Source organism: Diaporthe batatas (assembly GCF_019321695.1).
Source record: "Diaporthe batatas strain CRI 302-4 chromosome Unknown Contig00003, whole genome shotgun sequence".
Taxonomy (NCBI): Eukaryota; Fungi; Ascomycota; class Sordariomycetes; order Diaporthales; family Diaporthaceae; genus Diaporthe; species Diaporthe batatas.
In genome coordinates, this window is record NW_025408550.1 from 7,437,143 (window position 1) to 7,453,136 (window position 15,994).

Here is a 15,994-nt window from a genome sequence, read left to right on the forward strand (position 1 = left end):
ATTAATATAGTTTTATTTTTATTTTATATAATAATAAATATTTATAATTTAATACTTTAAAACTTATAATATTAATAATAATAATTATAATATATAAATTAAATTAAAGAGTATTATTTTAGTAATAAAATTAATTAAAATAATATAAAATTAAATATAATAAAATTAATTTTTAAAATAAATTATTATATAAATATATTATATTAAATAAATTATAATTAAAAACTATTTTTAAATATATATATATATTAATAAAACTTTTATAAATAAATATTATAACTTTTATTTAAATATATAAATTATTTATAGTTTTTAATTTTATTTTAAATTAAAATAAATAATTAATATTTTAAAAATAAAATATAATATATTTTATTATTTAAATATATAATAATTAATTTTATAAATTTAAATAAAATATAATTTATAATATAATATTTATAAAGTTTTTAATAAAATATTAAAATTTTAAAATAAATTTAAAATTAATTTATAAAATATTAAAAATATAATAAAATTACTTTATTTAAATATTTATATTTTTATTATTAATAATTACTAATTTATAAATAATTTAAAATATATAATAAAATTAAATAAAATAAAATATTTAAAGTTCTTTATAAAAGAATTATAAAACGTTTATATAAAGTTATTAAAACTTTATATATTAATTTTAAAGAATATATATAATATAATTTAAAATTAAAAATTTATATAATCTTTTATATAATAATAAATATTTAATATTTAATATTTAAAATAATATAATATTAATAATATTATTAATTAAAATATTATAAAGAAATTATATAATAAAACTTTAATTAAAAATTATTTTTATATATAATTATATAAATATATATATTATTTTAAAATAATATTAAAAATAAACTTTTATAAATAAATATTATAACTTTTATAAATATATAATTATTAGTTTTAAAATATAATATAAAAATATAATTTATAATTTATAATATTTATAATTTTATAATAAAGTATTAAAATGTTTTAAAATAATTAAAATTTAATTTATAAAAATAAAAATATATAATAAATTTATTCTCTTTTAAATTTATATTATTATTATTAATAATTTTAATTTTTAATTATATAAAATATAAAATATAAAATTTAATTTAAAGTTTTTATAAAAGAATTATAAAAGAATATTAAATAATTAAAGTTTATTTATTAATAATTATAATATTTATTAAATTTAATATTAATTATATAAATATTTTTAATTTTAAATATAAAACTTTTTAATTATATAATAAAATTATTTATTTTATTTTTAATATATTATTTTATTTTTAATATAATATTTATAAATAAAGTTTTTAATAATTTTATATATAATTATATTTATAAAAATAAACTTAAATTAAATATTTAATTAAACATTAAAATTACTTTAATTTATTACTTCTTTTTATTATATTAATTTTATTAAGGTATATAATGTACTTAATTAAGAAATATTATTCTGTGTTATAGTAGATAGGTGTTTTTATAGTTACCTTAAATCTATTTTACGTCCTCCAATCTTACAATCAACTTCCCACCACGTATATCGCCATTTCGCATCCGGTCAAGACCTCTGTTCACATTCTCCAGACCCTCTTCGATGTCTATGATCTCTGGAGGTGAAAGTAAACCCTGTGCGAGTAACCTCTCGAGCCAAGTGACCAACGCACTCCCGACTGCAGGTACCTCGTGGAATAGTTTGATGGGCACAGAGTGCATCACGGCTCCCCCGACAGAATCCTGCCTAGGCAGCCCAGTCAGCCCGATGAGATGGGCAGAAAGGGCCGGAGACGTGCGTGGGGTGGCAGGGGGCGACGGTGGCCTCGTACCGCCGGAGACACCCTTATCTGTCAGAGCTTCTAGCAATTTCGCAGCTGTATCCTTTCCACGAGTATCGATTCCAAATCTCAAGTCCTCACCTACATTCGCCTTGAGTATATCGATAGCTCTTTGTGGGTCATGACTGTCAATCAAAAGGTCTGGGCGAATGAACTTATGATTTGACAACCGCAGGCCATGTCTTGCACTGTCCACGATAGTTGCGACCTTCAGACCTGCGAGTTTGGCAAGTTGAACGGTAAGATTGGCCGATGTTGCGGAGCCTGTAGAGAGCTTCAGTCAGCCCTTTGTAGACGGTGCGAAAGACACCAGTTGACCAGTTGATAGATAGTTCGCACGTACCTCCCCACACAGCAATCCAATCACCAGATCTTGCACGTTCGTCTTCCGAGATACCTCTCAGAGTCTCTGCCCGCACGTCTTCGGGAATGGACTCTGGGTCAGTTGCCTTTGCGAGTTTCAGAAGGTCGGGGCCATTGGCGATATCACTGAAGTCAACTCCCATGCAAATTCCCAAGGCCAAAGATGCAGCGACAAAGGCGACACCCAGCGTCGACCCTTCCTCATAGGACAGAGCCTGGGGTAGCCTGACCACGTTATAGTCAAGACAGACGACGAATTCCTGGTAAGCTGCCTTTCGCAGATCACGATAGTCGGTGGATATGGCGATCACCTGTGAGGACATCAGTCGTCTATCCAATGGCAATTACTAGTTCTGGCCAGGACTCGGATTCATACACGGTCACCAAGATTCAGACGGTGTGAGGAGCCCGACACTCGACAGATATCCCCGGCAAGCTCTCTCCCGGAAATATAAGGAAGCTCTGGGATCGCAAAATTGAAATCACTAGAGCCTCGGTTCAGGTCAGCGCACATTCTCGCATACGAGTATGGTCAAGGGGCTGCACGGCCACACTCACGGTGCTTTCCAATCTATGGGGTTGAGTCCGATAGCCCGAGTCTTGACCAAGACTTCCGAGCCAGTGTGAAGCTCCGGTGTGGGATAGTTCTTCACCAGCTCATACGGCTGTCTTGGTCCTCTCAGGAGGAGGACAGTTTGTGATTCAGGGACCGCGATTGGTGCCATTCCGACGGAGGATATAATGTCACTCGGTTCTGATATTCCGGTGCCCAATACCATCCTTTTCTCGTAGAAGGTTTGCAGAAGATTGGCCAGCCACTCGTTCTTCGAGGAAACTCGACGGAAGTAAGTGCGTGACAGGGGTGAGAAGGAAGATAGTGTATCTACAACCTTGCCGCATGGGTTCAAATGTACAGAGGTGCTGGTCGGTGTTCCAGAATTACCGCGGCGGCGCTGGTTTGAGGACGCAGGGCGGCACAGGAAATGATCCATGCGTGATTACAAACATGTCCGAAGACGGCCGTGGGCACCTCCGAAGGGAGCTGATGCGATAGACGAGACCCATTCTCGAGGTATGGCGCAAAGCTGTGACATCTTTCATCATCCTCTAGCTTTTTCGTCTCCCCCACGCCGTCCGCAAGAACGGAGATATCCCCCAGGAGATGAGAAACAGCCGCGACATCCCACCCGTCAAACGGCTTGTGTGGGGAATTCTGTCGGTATCTGGTTGCCTTTTGTTGGTCAAATGCGGTTGCATCATCGAGGGGTTGGGCCGGAGCCGAGTGCATCATTCGTACAGCGATGGCGCAATTGTCCGTCAGACTTGGTAGGCCTGTTGTCAACCTAGCACGTCTTATCTCCGGCCCGAACATTGGAGACTCTTTCGTTGAAAATGCATAGGGGTAGTAGAAATTCCTGCTCTGGTTTTGTTGTATGAAATTTGGTTCCTAATGTCTACATTCACGACATCAGGTCTTGCCGGTTTGCCCGTCTATGTCACGCAGCCTTCCAAGGTTGTCCCAGACAAGCGACCACTCAAGCAGTAGTGTGCGACGACAGTTCTCATATTCGGGCGGAATGACTTGATCAGATAGAAGAGAATGAGATATCAAGGCAAAGATGAAGTTATTCTACACGGGTGTTAGAACTGTCGAATGCTATGATTAAAGTGTGTGGCTTTAGAAGCCTGTCGAGGCTGCGGCGGTCACCAGTCGGATCCTTCTACCAAGGCTGACGCTGCAAGCCCAGCTGACTTGTGACGGATCTACGGTGATTGATATGTGATATTTGGGCCAAAGGACTTGAAGCCGACCAAGCACACTGTCGCCGAGCACGTCGGTGTTAGGGACGACCGGCCTGTATTGGTCAGAACCGCTGCTCAAGTTGCGATGGCTTGCAGGTGTGGGTGGAGGAAGCTGACATCTACGGGCGGATAGGTTCAACCTAGAAGGTTAGTATCATCTATCTAAGCTTTATCTAAACTTAGATATTAAAATTAATATCTATTTAATCTTTAAAAAAAATAGTTTTATTTTTAATTTTTATATATATATATAATATATATATATATATAATATTTTTATATAATAATAAATATTTAAAATTTAATATTTAAAAATATAATATTAATATTAATAAAAGAAAATATAATATATTAATATATAAATATATAATTAAATTTTATATTATAAATAAAATTAAAATTATTAAAATTATAAATTAAATTTTATAAAATTAATTAATAAATTTATATATTTTATTTATTTAAATAATATTTATAATTTTATAATATTAAATTATAAAATTTTAATTATATTATATTTTTATATTATAATTATTATTATTTTTAAAAGTTTATATATATAGTTTTAATAATTTTATATATATTTTTATAATTATTTTATAAAATAATTTAAATTTTATTTTATTATATTTTTATATTATTAAAAATAATAATTATTAATAATAATAATATAAATTCTTAAAAAATAAATTTATTATATATTTTTATTTTTTATAAATTAATTTTAATTTTTTAAAAGGTTTTAATATTTTATTAAAAAATTTTAAAATAATATATTATAAATTATTTTTATTTTAAATTTTTAAAATTAATAATTATATATTTAAATAAAAGTTATAATATTTATTTTAATAAAAGTTTTATTAATATATATATTTAAAAATATTTTTAATAAAACTTTTAATATAATTTATTTATATAATAATTATTTAAATTTAATTTTATTATATAAATTTTTTATAATAAATAAAATATAAATTATTTTATTAATAATTAATATTATTATTAAAATAATATTTTTAATTTTATTTATATATTATAAAATTAAAATTATAAATATTTATTATATTATAATTATTATTATTAATATTATATTTTTAAAATATTATATAAATATTAAAATATATATAATATAAAATAAAATTATATAAAATTAAATTTTATTATTTTTATATTATTTTTAAATAATTTTAATTTTAAATTAATAAATATTTATAAATAATTTAAATTTTTTATTATAAATTATAAAAATATATTAAAAATATTATTTTTAATAATATAATATTAAATTTATTAATATAAATAATTTAAATTAATATATTATAATATTAATATTTAAATTAATAAAATAATTATATAATAATATTAAAATAATTTTAAATTTTTTTATAAAATAAATTTTATAATATAAAATTTAATAAATTTATTTATTTTAATAAAATATTTATTATATAATTATTTAAATTTAAATTTATTAAATATATTAAATATATTTTAAATATTATTTTAAATATATAATTAATAATATAATAATAATATTATAAAATATATATATTAATATTATAAATTATTTAAAATTTTAATTATTTATATTAAATTTTAATTTTTAATTAATAAATTTTATATTAAATAATATAAATTATTTATATTTTTATTTTTATTAAATTAAAATAAATAAATAAAATTTTTAAAAATATAATATAATATATATTTTTAAAATAATTTAATTAATTTTATTATATAAAACTTTTATAATAAATTAATAATTATTTATATTATTATTTATTATTAAAAATATTTTTATCTTAATATATTAAATTATATTAAATTAATTTAAATTAATATTATTAATTTTAATATAAATTAATTTATTAAAAATTAATTTATTAAAAATTAAAATTATTATAAATTATAAATTATTTAATTTAATATTAATAAATATTATATATAAATTATTTATATTTTTATTAATTTTATTATTAAATTAAAATAAATAATTAAAATTTTTAAAATAAAATATAATATATTTTTAAAATTAATTTAATTAAATTTATTATATAAAATGTTTTATAATAAGTTTATAATTTATATTTATAATATTATTTATTATTAATTTTTATATTAATATATTAAATTATATTAATTTTAATTAATATTATTAATTTATTAAAAATTAAAATTATTATAAATTATAAATTAATTTTAATATAATTAAATATTATATAAAATTATTATATAATTTAAATTTTTAAATTAATTAAAATAAATAAAATAAAAATATTACTTTTTAAAAATTTAATTTTATTTTATAAATAAATATTTATTTAATAAATTTAAAAATTATTTATTTTATTATATTATAAATAAAATTATTTAAAATAATTATTTAATTTATTATATTTTTATTAAATTAAAAAATAATTAAATAAAATAATTATATTTTATTATAATATATAATATTTAAATAAATTAATATTTATTTATTTAATAATTATATTTATTTATTTAATTTTATTAATTATTTATTTAATATTAATATTTTTAAATAATTTTTATATTTATAAATATTTTTAAATTAATATTAAAACTTTTATAATATAATTTTTTATAATTTTAATATTTTTAATATAAACTTTTTTAATATATTTTTAATATACCTTTTAATATTCTTTTAATACTTTTTAATATATATTTTAATATTTTTAATATACTTTTAAACTTTTAATTTATATATATTTAAATATTAATTTAATATTTAATTAATATTTAAATATTTAATTAATATTTAAATATATATAAATTAAAAAATATTAAAATATATTAAAATATATTAAATATATTTAAAAGTTTATATTAAAATATTAAAATTTAAAAGTTTTAATTAAATATATAATTATATATAAATTTTATATTAAATAAATAATTAAAAATTAAATAAATATATATAATTAATAAATAAATAAATATTAATTTTATTTTTTATTTTAAATTTATAAATTTAATAATTTTATATAAAAAATAATTATTAATAATTAAATTTATAATTATATAAAAATAAATTTTATTTTAAAATAAATATTATTTATTAAAATAATTAATATATTTTTAAAAATTAAAATTATAAATTTAATTTAAAATAAATTAAAATTTATAAAAATTTTAAATTTAAATTTATAATATATAAAACTTTAATTTCTTTAAAAATAAAAAAATAAAAATTTAAAAATTATTTAAATTAAATTAAATTAACTAAATTATAATATAATAAAATAATTAAAAAATTTGTTAAAAATATAATTATAAATATTTTAATTTTATATTAAATTTTTTATATATATTATATAAAATTTTATAAAATGTTTTATTTATTAATAATTTTTAATTAAAATAAATAAATTTTTAATATTTTTAAAATAAGTTTTAAATATTTTTAAATTAATTAAAATTAATAATAATTTATTTTATATTTTATATATTAATATAATATAAAATTTTAAATAAAATTAAATTTTATATATTATAAAAATTAATATAAAAATAAATATTTAAAAATAATATATTTTAATAAAAAAAGTAATTTAAATAAAAAGTTAATTTAAATATAAATAAATTACTTTATATTTTACTTCTTTATTTATTTAAAAATATTAAAGAGTTATAGTTATTAAAACTTAAAAAATAAAGGTTATTATAATATTAAAGATATAACTTATAGAGAGAACTATATAGTATAAAGTTAACTTTAAAGTTTAATATTTAAATATAACTCTATATATTTACTATTTAAGGAGTAAGTTTAAATATGAGGGACCGGCTTGTTCTAAATAAAGTTCAAAGCGGTCAGCGGGGTACCGGGGTATGGGGTCACTGGGGTACTGGGGTACTTAGGTAGGTAGCGACTGCCCGGGCGACTCTCACCCGTCTCCGCCTTCCAAGGGTGTGCTTTGGAATGCAAATGTTCATCTTGGACTGAAAACATCCCACGGTCAGCCGTTGTTCGGCTCAATCTGCAACATCTTGTTGCTTGTCAGCAGCATGACTTCGCCCACGTTGTTGCAAAGGCTCCGCGAGCTCAGTGCGGTCGACTGTGACACACTTGATAGTGAGGGTGAGTGCTTGCATCCTTGCTAGGCTCGATATCATGGATATCATGGATACCATGGCTGACGTCGAGCTCTCGTCCGCAGTGGCTAGGCGGATGGGTCCATTCTGCGATTGCACCTCAAACCAGGTCGGACAAGGCTCTACACTGCGTTGGGGTCCGGGGAAATGTTCTGACATCTACTCTCTCCATGTTCATAGGCCATTGCCTTTGCCGAGCTTACCAGGACGGGTGCGGGCGGCGAGCTGGTCCATGAGCAGCTCGTCAAGAGCTCGCTTCGAGATGCGCACTGGATGTTGGCGCAGCAGTCTGGCGCAACCTTGGAAGAGCTTGCGGTTGAGTTTTGCATGGTCCGGCTCGCCCTCGCAATTGCTCCTGACCTGACTGGGTTTTCCCATGTTCAGACCAATCCTCGGTCAGTTCCTCCTTCTCCCACGCTTCCCCTTCTTCCAGCCCTCGGCCGCTTTCAGAACACACCACTCCGCCATCCTTAGCAGGTTGACTAACGCACGCCAAGGTGGTCATACGACACACAAAAAACCATAAAGAATGCGGAAAGTGCGTCCGGCTCTGTACTGCGACACCTGACGGCTGTGATCGCCGAGACGTGCTGACTGAGCCCTCAATGTTTGTAGGGATTGTCTCTATGTTCAAGCACCTAGCGCCCACCTACGACACGAAACGTGTCTGTGTCAAAATACCGGCCACATGGGAAGGCCTACAGGCATGTCGCGAGCTTGAAAAGCGAGGTATCGCTACGCTGGCGACCACCATGTTTTCTATGGCGCAGGCCGCGCTGGCCGCTGCAGTCAACTGTACTTATATCGCGCCTTATGTCAACGAATTGAGGGTTCATTTTGATAAAGGGTGAGTCTATATCCAGAGTCGCATGGTGGCTCCCGAGGTCGTACCGAACGTGGGAACAGCTACTTGGCAACTATGCCTGCAGAAACAATGTCCACCCCCCACTAACAAAGCACCCCAGCTACGTTGATCAAAACAAAGCCTTCGACTTCTGTGTTGCGGCACAGAGATATTACCAAAAGATCGGGGCAAGAACCAAGGTTCTCCCAGCGTCGCTGACAACCATCGATGAGGTTCTGGCCCTCGCAGGTGTCGACCATGTAAGCAGCTTCTGGGTACAAGTTTTACCCATTCAAGAACATGAACGCCCCCATTACAACCCATGTAACAACGGCTTTACGGGCTGCAGGTTCTTGAGACACGCTATCGGCACCTTGTGGCCTGCTCCTCGCCGTGAGCCCACTTTGACTTTCTTAGTTCTGGGATGGCTGACTCCCAATGCTGCAGATTACTATCTCTCCACCCCTTCTAGCCCAACTATCCAACACAAGTTGTGAGCACTATGAAGGAGACATAGGCTCGGTGATGAGGGCTACAGGGGACAGTGTTCACGAGGATTTTGCCCCCATCCTGGCCGACGAGAGTGCTTGGCGGCTAGCTTTCACGCGTAGTGGAAGGGGTACGAGTGAAGGCAAGATCATTCAGGCCATCAACATATTCTACGAGATGCAGGTTGAGCTGGAAGCGATGATCAAGAAGCTTAACACTATATAGTATGGTTAGTATGGTAGGGTTGAATACGGTGTCTTCCACAGTCTTCGAGTCGTGTTCATGGTCATGTATTGATGGGCTGTGCGCAGATTCCACCGTAGCTCTGCCTTTCAGTGGCCTCCGGGGCGGCGTTACTTACAACCAGAGATGGATGGCAGCGGGCACACAGGTTGCCATACCAGGTGCTGGGGTCATTGGTATGGAATATGGGCAGACAATTTCCAAATCCCACGAGTCAATAGGGAAGTACTACTCGGGGCATTGGGTTGTCTACAACTTACCTACCTGATGGAAGAGCTTTCTCGCCGGTTCTCTTTCAGAAACTATGATGGTTTGACGATGGCCGAGTGAAGAGTAGCCAAGCCGGCGTTTCAACCCCCGTGCCTGTATCTGGGAGTTCGCAATATCTCACTTCTTGTGACGGTGATGACAAGTTCAATGGATGATGCGCGACATGTCTGCTCCCGAAAGGCTCGATGCGGAGAAATGAGCCTTCATTAAGGACGGCAAAATGATAGGTGGCCGGCAAAACCGCTCCAAGGGCGTAAATAGCCTGAATACTTACCCCGTTCTACTAACGCCGTGACCTTGATGAGCGGTGGGAGGGAGGATTGTTTCCATGAATTTTGGCAAACAAGCACCGCTGCTTGGGTGAGTTGGTATAGTGCAGACCTCCTTTCAATGCGCACATGACATACAGCCGGGACCCGGGTATCTCTTGTGTCTACTTTTGGCCGGACGGTGCAACGCCGATGCATAGAGGCAAATGGGATATCATGGGCAACATCTAGATGTCACGCTCGTCGAGTAGCAGAATTGGGTTCCGATAGATGGGAAGGAAGTCCTTATATATGTCAGAGCCCGGCGGCCATCCAGGCCAGGACCAGATGCAGCGTTAGATCAACCACCAAAGACTTTGTAAAGAACGTTCAAGCATCATGGGTCTCACACACATTTTGAGCTCGGCCCTGCTGGCTGGTGCAGCACTTGCGATGCCAGCTGTCGAGATCGTTGAGCGACAGTCAACTTGCTCAATTCCCTCAAGCGTCCCGACCGTGAACAATGGGCAGCTTCCAGACCCTTTCATCTTTGCAGACGGCAGGAAGGTCACTACCAAGGCCGAATTTGACTGTCGGGCCCAGGAAATCAGCAAGATTATGCAGCAATATGAACTGGGCGACTACCCACCAGCGCCGGATTCGGTCAAGGGCACTCTCTCGGGTAACAGTCTCACGGTTGCTGTAACTGTTGGTGGGAAGTCTGTTAGCTACTCAGCGTCCATCAACAAGCCTTCTGGGAGCGGCCCGTTCCCTGCCATCATCGCAATAGGCGGGTCTTCGCTCCCAGTGCCTGCTGGAGTGGCGACCATCAACTTCAACAATGACGATTTTGCCTCTCAGGCATCGAGCTCATCTCGTGGCCAGGGCAAATTCTACACTTTGTTTGGCGCATCGCACAGTGCCGGAGCCCTCACCGCCTGGGCCTGGGGTGTTGACCGTCTCATCGATGCCCTCGAGCAGGTGAACGCGACGTCTGGTATTGACCCGACGCGTCTTGGAGTTACTGGCTGTTCCCGGAACGGTAAGGGGGCATTTATCGTAGGCGCGTTTGTCAAAAGAATCGCCTTGACCCTTCCCCAAGAATCCGGATCAGGTGGCGCTGCGGTAAGCTACGACGGTCTTCCCAAGCAGGAATTGCCGTGCCGGTTTTCCCAATGGCTAATCTGTATTCATAGAGTTGGCGCATCAGTGATCAGCAGAAGAACGCCGGCGCAAACATCCAAACGGCAGGCCAGATAATTGGTGAAAACGTTTGGTTCTCTACGCGGTTGAACCAGTATGCCAAAGCGACATCAACGATCCCCGAGGACCATCACTTCCTGGCAGCCATGACCGTTCCGCGAGGCTTGTTTGTCATCGAAAATGACATTGATTGGCTGGGCCCCGTCTCAACGACTGGAGCTATGAAGGCCGGGAGGGTCATCTACAAGGCATATGGCGTGCCCACGAACATGGGCTTCTCTCTCGTCGGCGGCCACAATCACTGCCAGTTCCCCAGTTCTCAGCAGGCGGACCTCACCTCGTACATCAACTACTTCTTGCTGAAGACCGGATCGGCCCCGGGGGAAATCGAGAAGAGTCCCAGCAATGTCGACATGTCGCAGTGGACAAAGAACTGGGTCGTGCCTACCTTGACTTGATGTTTGTGAGGGGGGAGGGCGCTCAACACGGGATCTGTGGCTCTCTTCAGTTCTGCTGTAATGCTCTGATTCGCAGCGCTTCGCAAGTCTCACCATATCCACATCATTGGAACCAAGAAATACGAGGAGAGATCTAAAAACTCGTCCGACAGTGCCCAGGTGGTAGCGCATAAATACTCTCAGATGAAAATAAAAATCGCGGGCGTTCATGCTGCCCTGAAAATGTGTGAACGAAAGATCGTCAACGGTTGGCCCGTAATTAGTACCACTGTATCAAGCCATCAATAATGATATCACAAGGATACCTGGGGTGGTTTCGTTTCTAGTCCCCATACATGTAAAACGTATGTGGTGCCTTTGTACAGTGCACAAGGATACCTAGGCACTCCGAGTCGGTCTACACTTGATAAAATGGAACATGCCATGACTAGTATCTGCACAGTGTGCGGATGCATCCATTCTCCTCAGGCTGTAGTTCAACATTGAACTACCCGGGTAGGCGCCAAAAGGTCTGCTAAGTGTTGTGGTAATTTATGTTCATACAGTGTGCTTTGCTTGTTGCTCTCAGGTTCACAGTCTACGACGGTATTTAGACACGGGTCAACTGCACCTGTAGCGGGCCAATACTGTGTATACCGATCCTGCATACTATGTAGGCTATATTTTGAAGATTTCCTGTGATGGAGCACCTGGGCATCGCTGCCGAGTTCTGCAGGCTCCATAATGAAATCAGAAGACTCAGCTCCCACACCAAATCAGGGCCCAAGGACTGAACACAGTGCCCGACACTGCTACGACTCTCCCATCACCGGATCTGGAGTCGACGGCAAGACCGCACGGTAGGAAACTTGGAAGTCATGATTCAGCTATAACGTGACTGACGTGGCTCGTGTGCCTGATGGTTGGGAGGTCCAAGAAGTATTCGAGATTTCCTTGGACCGACTAGAATCGACACTCATAGTGGCAGCCTCTGGAACATGGCGAAGGAAGATGGAAGGAAGGCAAAGTTCGAGCCGCGAGGTTGAGAAAGTCTATCTATCTAGGCATGCTGAGGTGAGTGACGAGTTGACTTTTCAAACTCGAACGTAAGATCTGGGCTTCTGTGCTTGCGTGTTATCGTGACCCCTCGATAATTCTGAATTTCCAAAGATCAAGGGGCTTGACCCACTCAGGGGCCTAAAAGGAGGACCTCGAGGATGGACACCCTTGACCTCGGGGCACCCCATCTAAGGGATTGACTCGCCCGAAGCAGTCAAGTAATATTACCAGTGCAGAACCACGTCATGGGCCTTGAAAAGTGGAAGAACCGGAAGAACCGTCACACTTTATGAGATTCAGAGGGCCCTTGTCGCTCATAGATGCAACTACAGGCACATGTGGGCTGACGAGTGCTTGGACGACAGTGACAAGCAGGGATTGCCCGGCCACCTGGGCAGCAACAAACCGGCAGTTGTCCTAGACCAGTGGGCCCCGGAGAAGTCGCTAGGGGCAAACAAACCCTTTCGCACAACGGTCGTTCCGTGGAGTCTGGATACTATGTCTGCATCGTCTGGAAACAGTCACCTCGCGCCAAGTCGCTTTCAAGCGGCTCAGTACCTCCTCAATCGTGTCTGTCAACCGCTTATGCTCTGGCCCTGTCTCCTTGGAACCTCAGACACCTCCTCTACTTATAGAACAACACAATTGTCTATTGCTTTAGCCAAGATACCAACACAAACGCATCCATTTCCACGATGTTAACCCCTAACACGCGGCGGGTGAGCACGATGTCGACACCGGAGTGCTCCATACACGACATGGATTCTGCCAGTCTACACACAATCAGAACAGGGAGCAATGAAACAATGAATTCCGCAAACAAATCCATGTTCTTCCTCGAGATGAACCCATTCGCTCCCATCTCAGTCGTCCTACTTCATATGCTATGTAAGTTTCCCAGCCGAGTCTGTCTTTCGAAACCAGCCCGGCTCTGCCCTCGGCAGAGTCCAGGCGCCTCCCTTGCGAACTAAAATTCGGAGCTGGTCAGCTACCTCTGGACCAGTGCTTTTTTTAACGAGTGAAGGCCGTGACATGGCTATACATGCGGCGGCAGATTTCAATTTCTGTCCACATCAACGTTGTTAGTTGAAGTAAATACTGAATGTGCTCGCGATCACTAATCCTGAAGAGTGTAGTCAGCTCTCATCTTGAATGGAAGCACATATGGCCTAAGCTAGCGGAGTACCATCTGATGATTCCAGATCTGCCTTGTCATTCCAAGTCTCGCCACATTTGCAAAAAGGAAGATTACTCAGTTCGCCTATGCGCCGACCTAGTTGCAGAGATGATCCGCAGGAATGCCCACGATGGCCGTGCGCACGTAATAGGCATAGGCACGAGCGGGTTTATTGTCTTGGATATCATAAGAAGACATCCAGATGTTGTCACGAGCGGTTTCTTGTAAGCACAATTTGATTACGCGTCTTCATCCCTTTCAAAACGGGGAAGCCCCATGTTAAGCCTGTATATCAAAGACCTTGAGGGCCGCAGGTTTTTGAGGAAGGCTGCGGCTGGGCTACCTCCCCAGGTTGTCGCTAGCTTCTCACCATCTGGGCAAGCTGGCAGAAAGCCTTTTTTAAAAAAACAAAATTAAAAAATAACAAATTAAAAAACTAAAAAAATTTAAAAATTAAACTTCTTTAGCAGCTAACTCCGAAAGCTGCAGATCAGGGGCATGGCCTCAGAAAGGACTACGACTCGCCGTGACTAGACACCCTCGGCTTCTTTATGCCGGGCTTTGGTCGGTCCTGCACTCCCGTAAGTATTACTCTCTCCCCGACTGCCCTGTATTTGTTGCCCTTGGGCTATGCTTGAATCGATACCTGATTGCTCGTTGCTGTATTAACTCATGGCAGCCGGCTCGCTCTTTTTCAAAATGTCTAGGTATAGCGCCGAGTACCACCAAGACGAGTTGTTGGACTCGATCAAGCAGAACGGAAGTTCACGACTAGCGTCTGCCGGGTGTGCATACGCAGAGGAATGGCAAGACCTGCAGTTCGTCGAGGCTGGAGCATCCGATAAGAGAGTATGCATGATTGCTGGCGGGAAGTCGGATGATGTAGACGGCGTACATGAAGCTGCAAAGCTGCTCAAATCTCAAAGCAACGGTGGTGAGGGTTCCAATACCTGCGCCTACCACGTTCGTGAGGCCATCCTCTCTTGGAATTTACAGTTCCCACCTCTCTTCGCCAAGGCCATCCAATGCTGGATAGAGCGTCTACCTATGCCAGATAAGCTTGAAGATATGCCTATATAATAGAGTAAACTTCTTAAAAATATATATATCTAAAGGTTTATTTAAGTAAGAAGTAAGATATTAAGGAGGGTTTTTTAATATAAAGTTTTTTTCTTATATTATTTATTTATTTATTTATTTACTTATTTATAATTTTACTTTTTTTTATATATATTTAAAGATATATATAATACTTTTATATAATAATAAATATTAAAAATTTAATATTTAAAAGAAATATAATATTAATAATAATAAATATAATATAATAAATATTTATAACTTTAATTTTATAATATATAAATAAAATTAAAAGTATTATTTTAATAATAATATTTATTAAAACTATAAATAAAAATAGTTTATAAATTAATTATTATAAAAGATTTATATAATAAATTTAAATTTAAAAATAATTATTATATAAATATTATAATTATATTAAAGGAAGTTTAATTAAAAATTTTCTTTATATATATATATATATATTTTATAATAAAACTTTTATTAAATAAATTTATAAAATATAAAATTATAATTTTATTTAAATATATAATTATTACTTTTAAATAAATTTAAAATAAAGAAATATTTTATAATATATTATTTTAAGATTTTATAATAAAATATTAAATTTTAAAAAGTTTTAAAAATAATTTATAAAATAATATAAATATAATAAATTTATTTTTATAATTATTAACTTTTAATAATATAAAAATATAATAAAAAAATATTTAAAGTTTTTTATAAAAGAATATAAAAATATATATAAAAGAATATAAAAATATATATAAAATTATTAA

General features: G+C 33.8%; 4 protein-coding genes across 4 annotated transcripts; 3 read left to right on the plus strand and 1 right to left on the minus strand.

Moving 5' to 3' along the window:
- Positions 1 to 1,533: 1,533 nt before the first annotated feature.
- Positions 1,534 to 2,959, minus strand: KVR01_003957 (uncharacterized protein; the record flags this gene model as incomplete). Its single annotated transcript, XM_044794722.1, has 4 exons — positions 1,534 to 2,135; positions 2,215 to 2,545; positions 2,611 to 2,719; positions 2,793 to 2,959. The coding sequence occupies 4 exons, from the start codon at positions 2,957 to 2,959 to the stop codon at positions 1,534 to 1,536; spliced, it is 1,209 nt and encodes a 402-aa protein (XP_044648972.1).
- A 4,984-nt stretch (positions 2,960 to 7,943) lies between these two features.
- Positions 7,944 to 10,264, plus strand: KVR01_003374 (uncharacterized protein). Its single transcript, XM_044784721.1, has 7 exons — positions 7,944 to 8,145; positions 8,225 to 8,268; positions 8,340 to 8,554; positions 8,657 to 8,697; positions 8,775 to 9,006; positions 9,125 to 9,263; positions 9,451 to 10,264. Exons 1-7 carry the CDS (start codon positions 8,073 to 8,075, stop codon positions 9,715 to 9,717), a joined length of 1,011 nt encoding a protein of 336 aa, XP_044648389.1. The 5' UTR covers positions 7,944 to 8,072; the 3' UTR covers positions 9,718 to 10,264.
- Positions 10,265 to 10,652: 388 nt separating this feature from the next.
- On the plus strand, positions 10,653 to 11,914 carry KVR01_002223 (uncharacterized protein; the record flags this gene model as incomplete). The annotated part of the gene is made up of 2 exons (XM_044794343.1): positions 10,653 to 11,378; positions 11,450 to 11,914. 2 exons carry the CDS (start codon positions 10,653 to 10,655, stop codon positions 11,912 to 11,914), a joined length of 1,191 nt encoding a protein of 396 aa, XP_044647238.1.
- A 2,914-nt stretch (positions 11,915 to 14,828) lies between these two features.
- On the plus strand, positions 14,829 to 15,209 carry KVR01_003720 (uncharacterized protein; the record flags this gene model as incomplete). The annotated part of the gene is made up of 1 exon (XM_044787427.1): positions 14,829 to 15,209. One exon carries the CDS (start codon positions 14,829 to 14,831, stop codon positions 15,207 to 15,209), a length of 381 nt encoding a protein of 126 aa, XP_044648735.1.
- Positions 15,210 to 15,994: the final 785 nt, after the last annotated feature.

Coding starts and splice junctions, on each gene's coding strand:
- KVR01_003374 (XM_044784721.1), top strand. CDS start 8,073: ATGACTTCGCCCACGTTGTTGCAAAGGCTCCGCGAGCTCAGTGCGGTC. Junction 8,269..8,339: donor GCGATTGCACCTCAAACCAG/GTCGGACAAGGC, acceptor CCATGTTCATAG/GCCATTGCCTTTGCCGAGCT. Junction 8,698..8,774: donor AACCATAAAGAATGCGGAAA/GTGCGTCCGGCT, acceptor CAATGTTTGTAG/GGATTGTCTCTATGTTCAAG.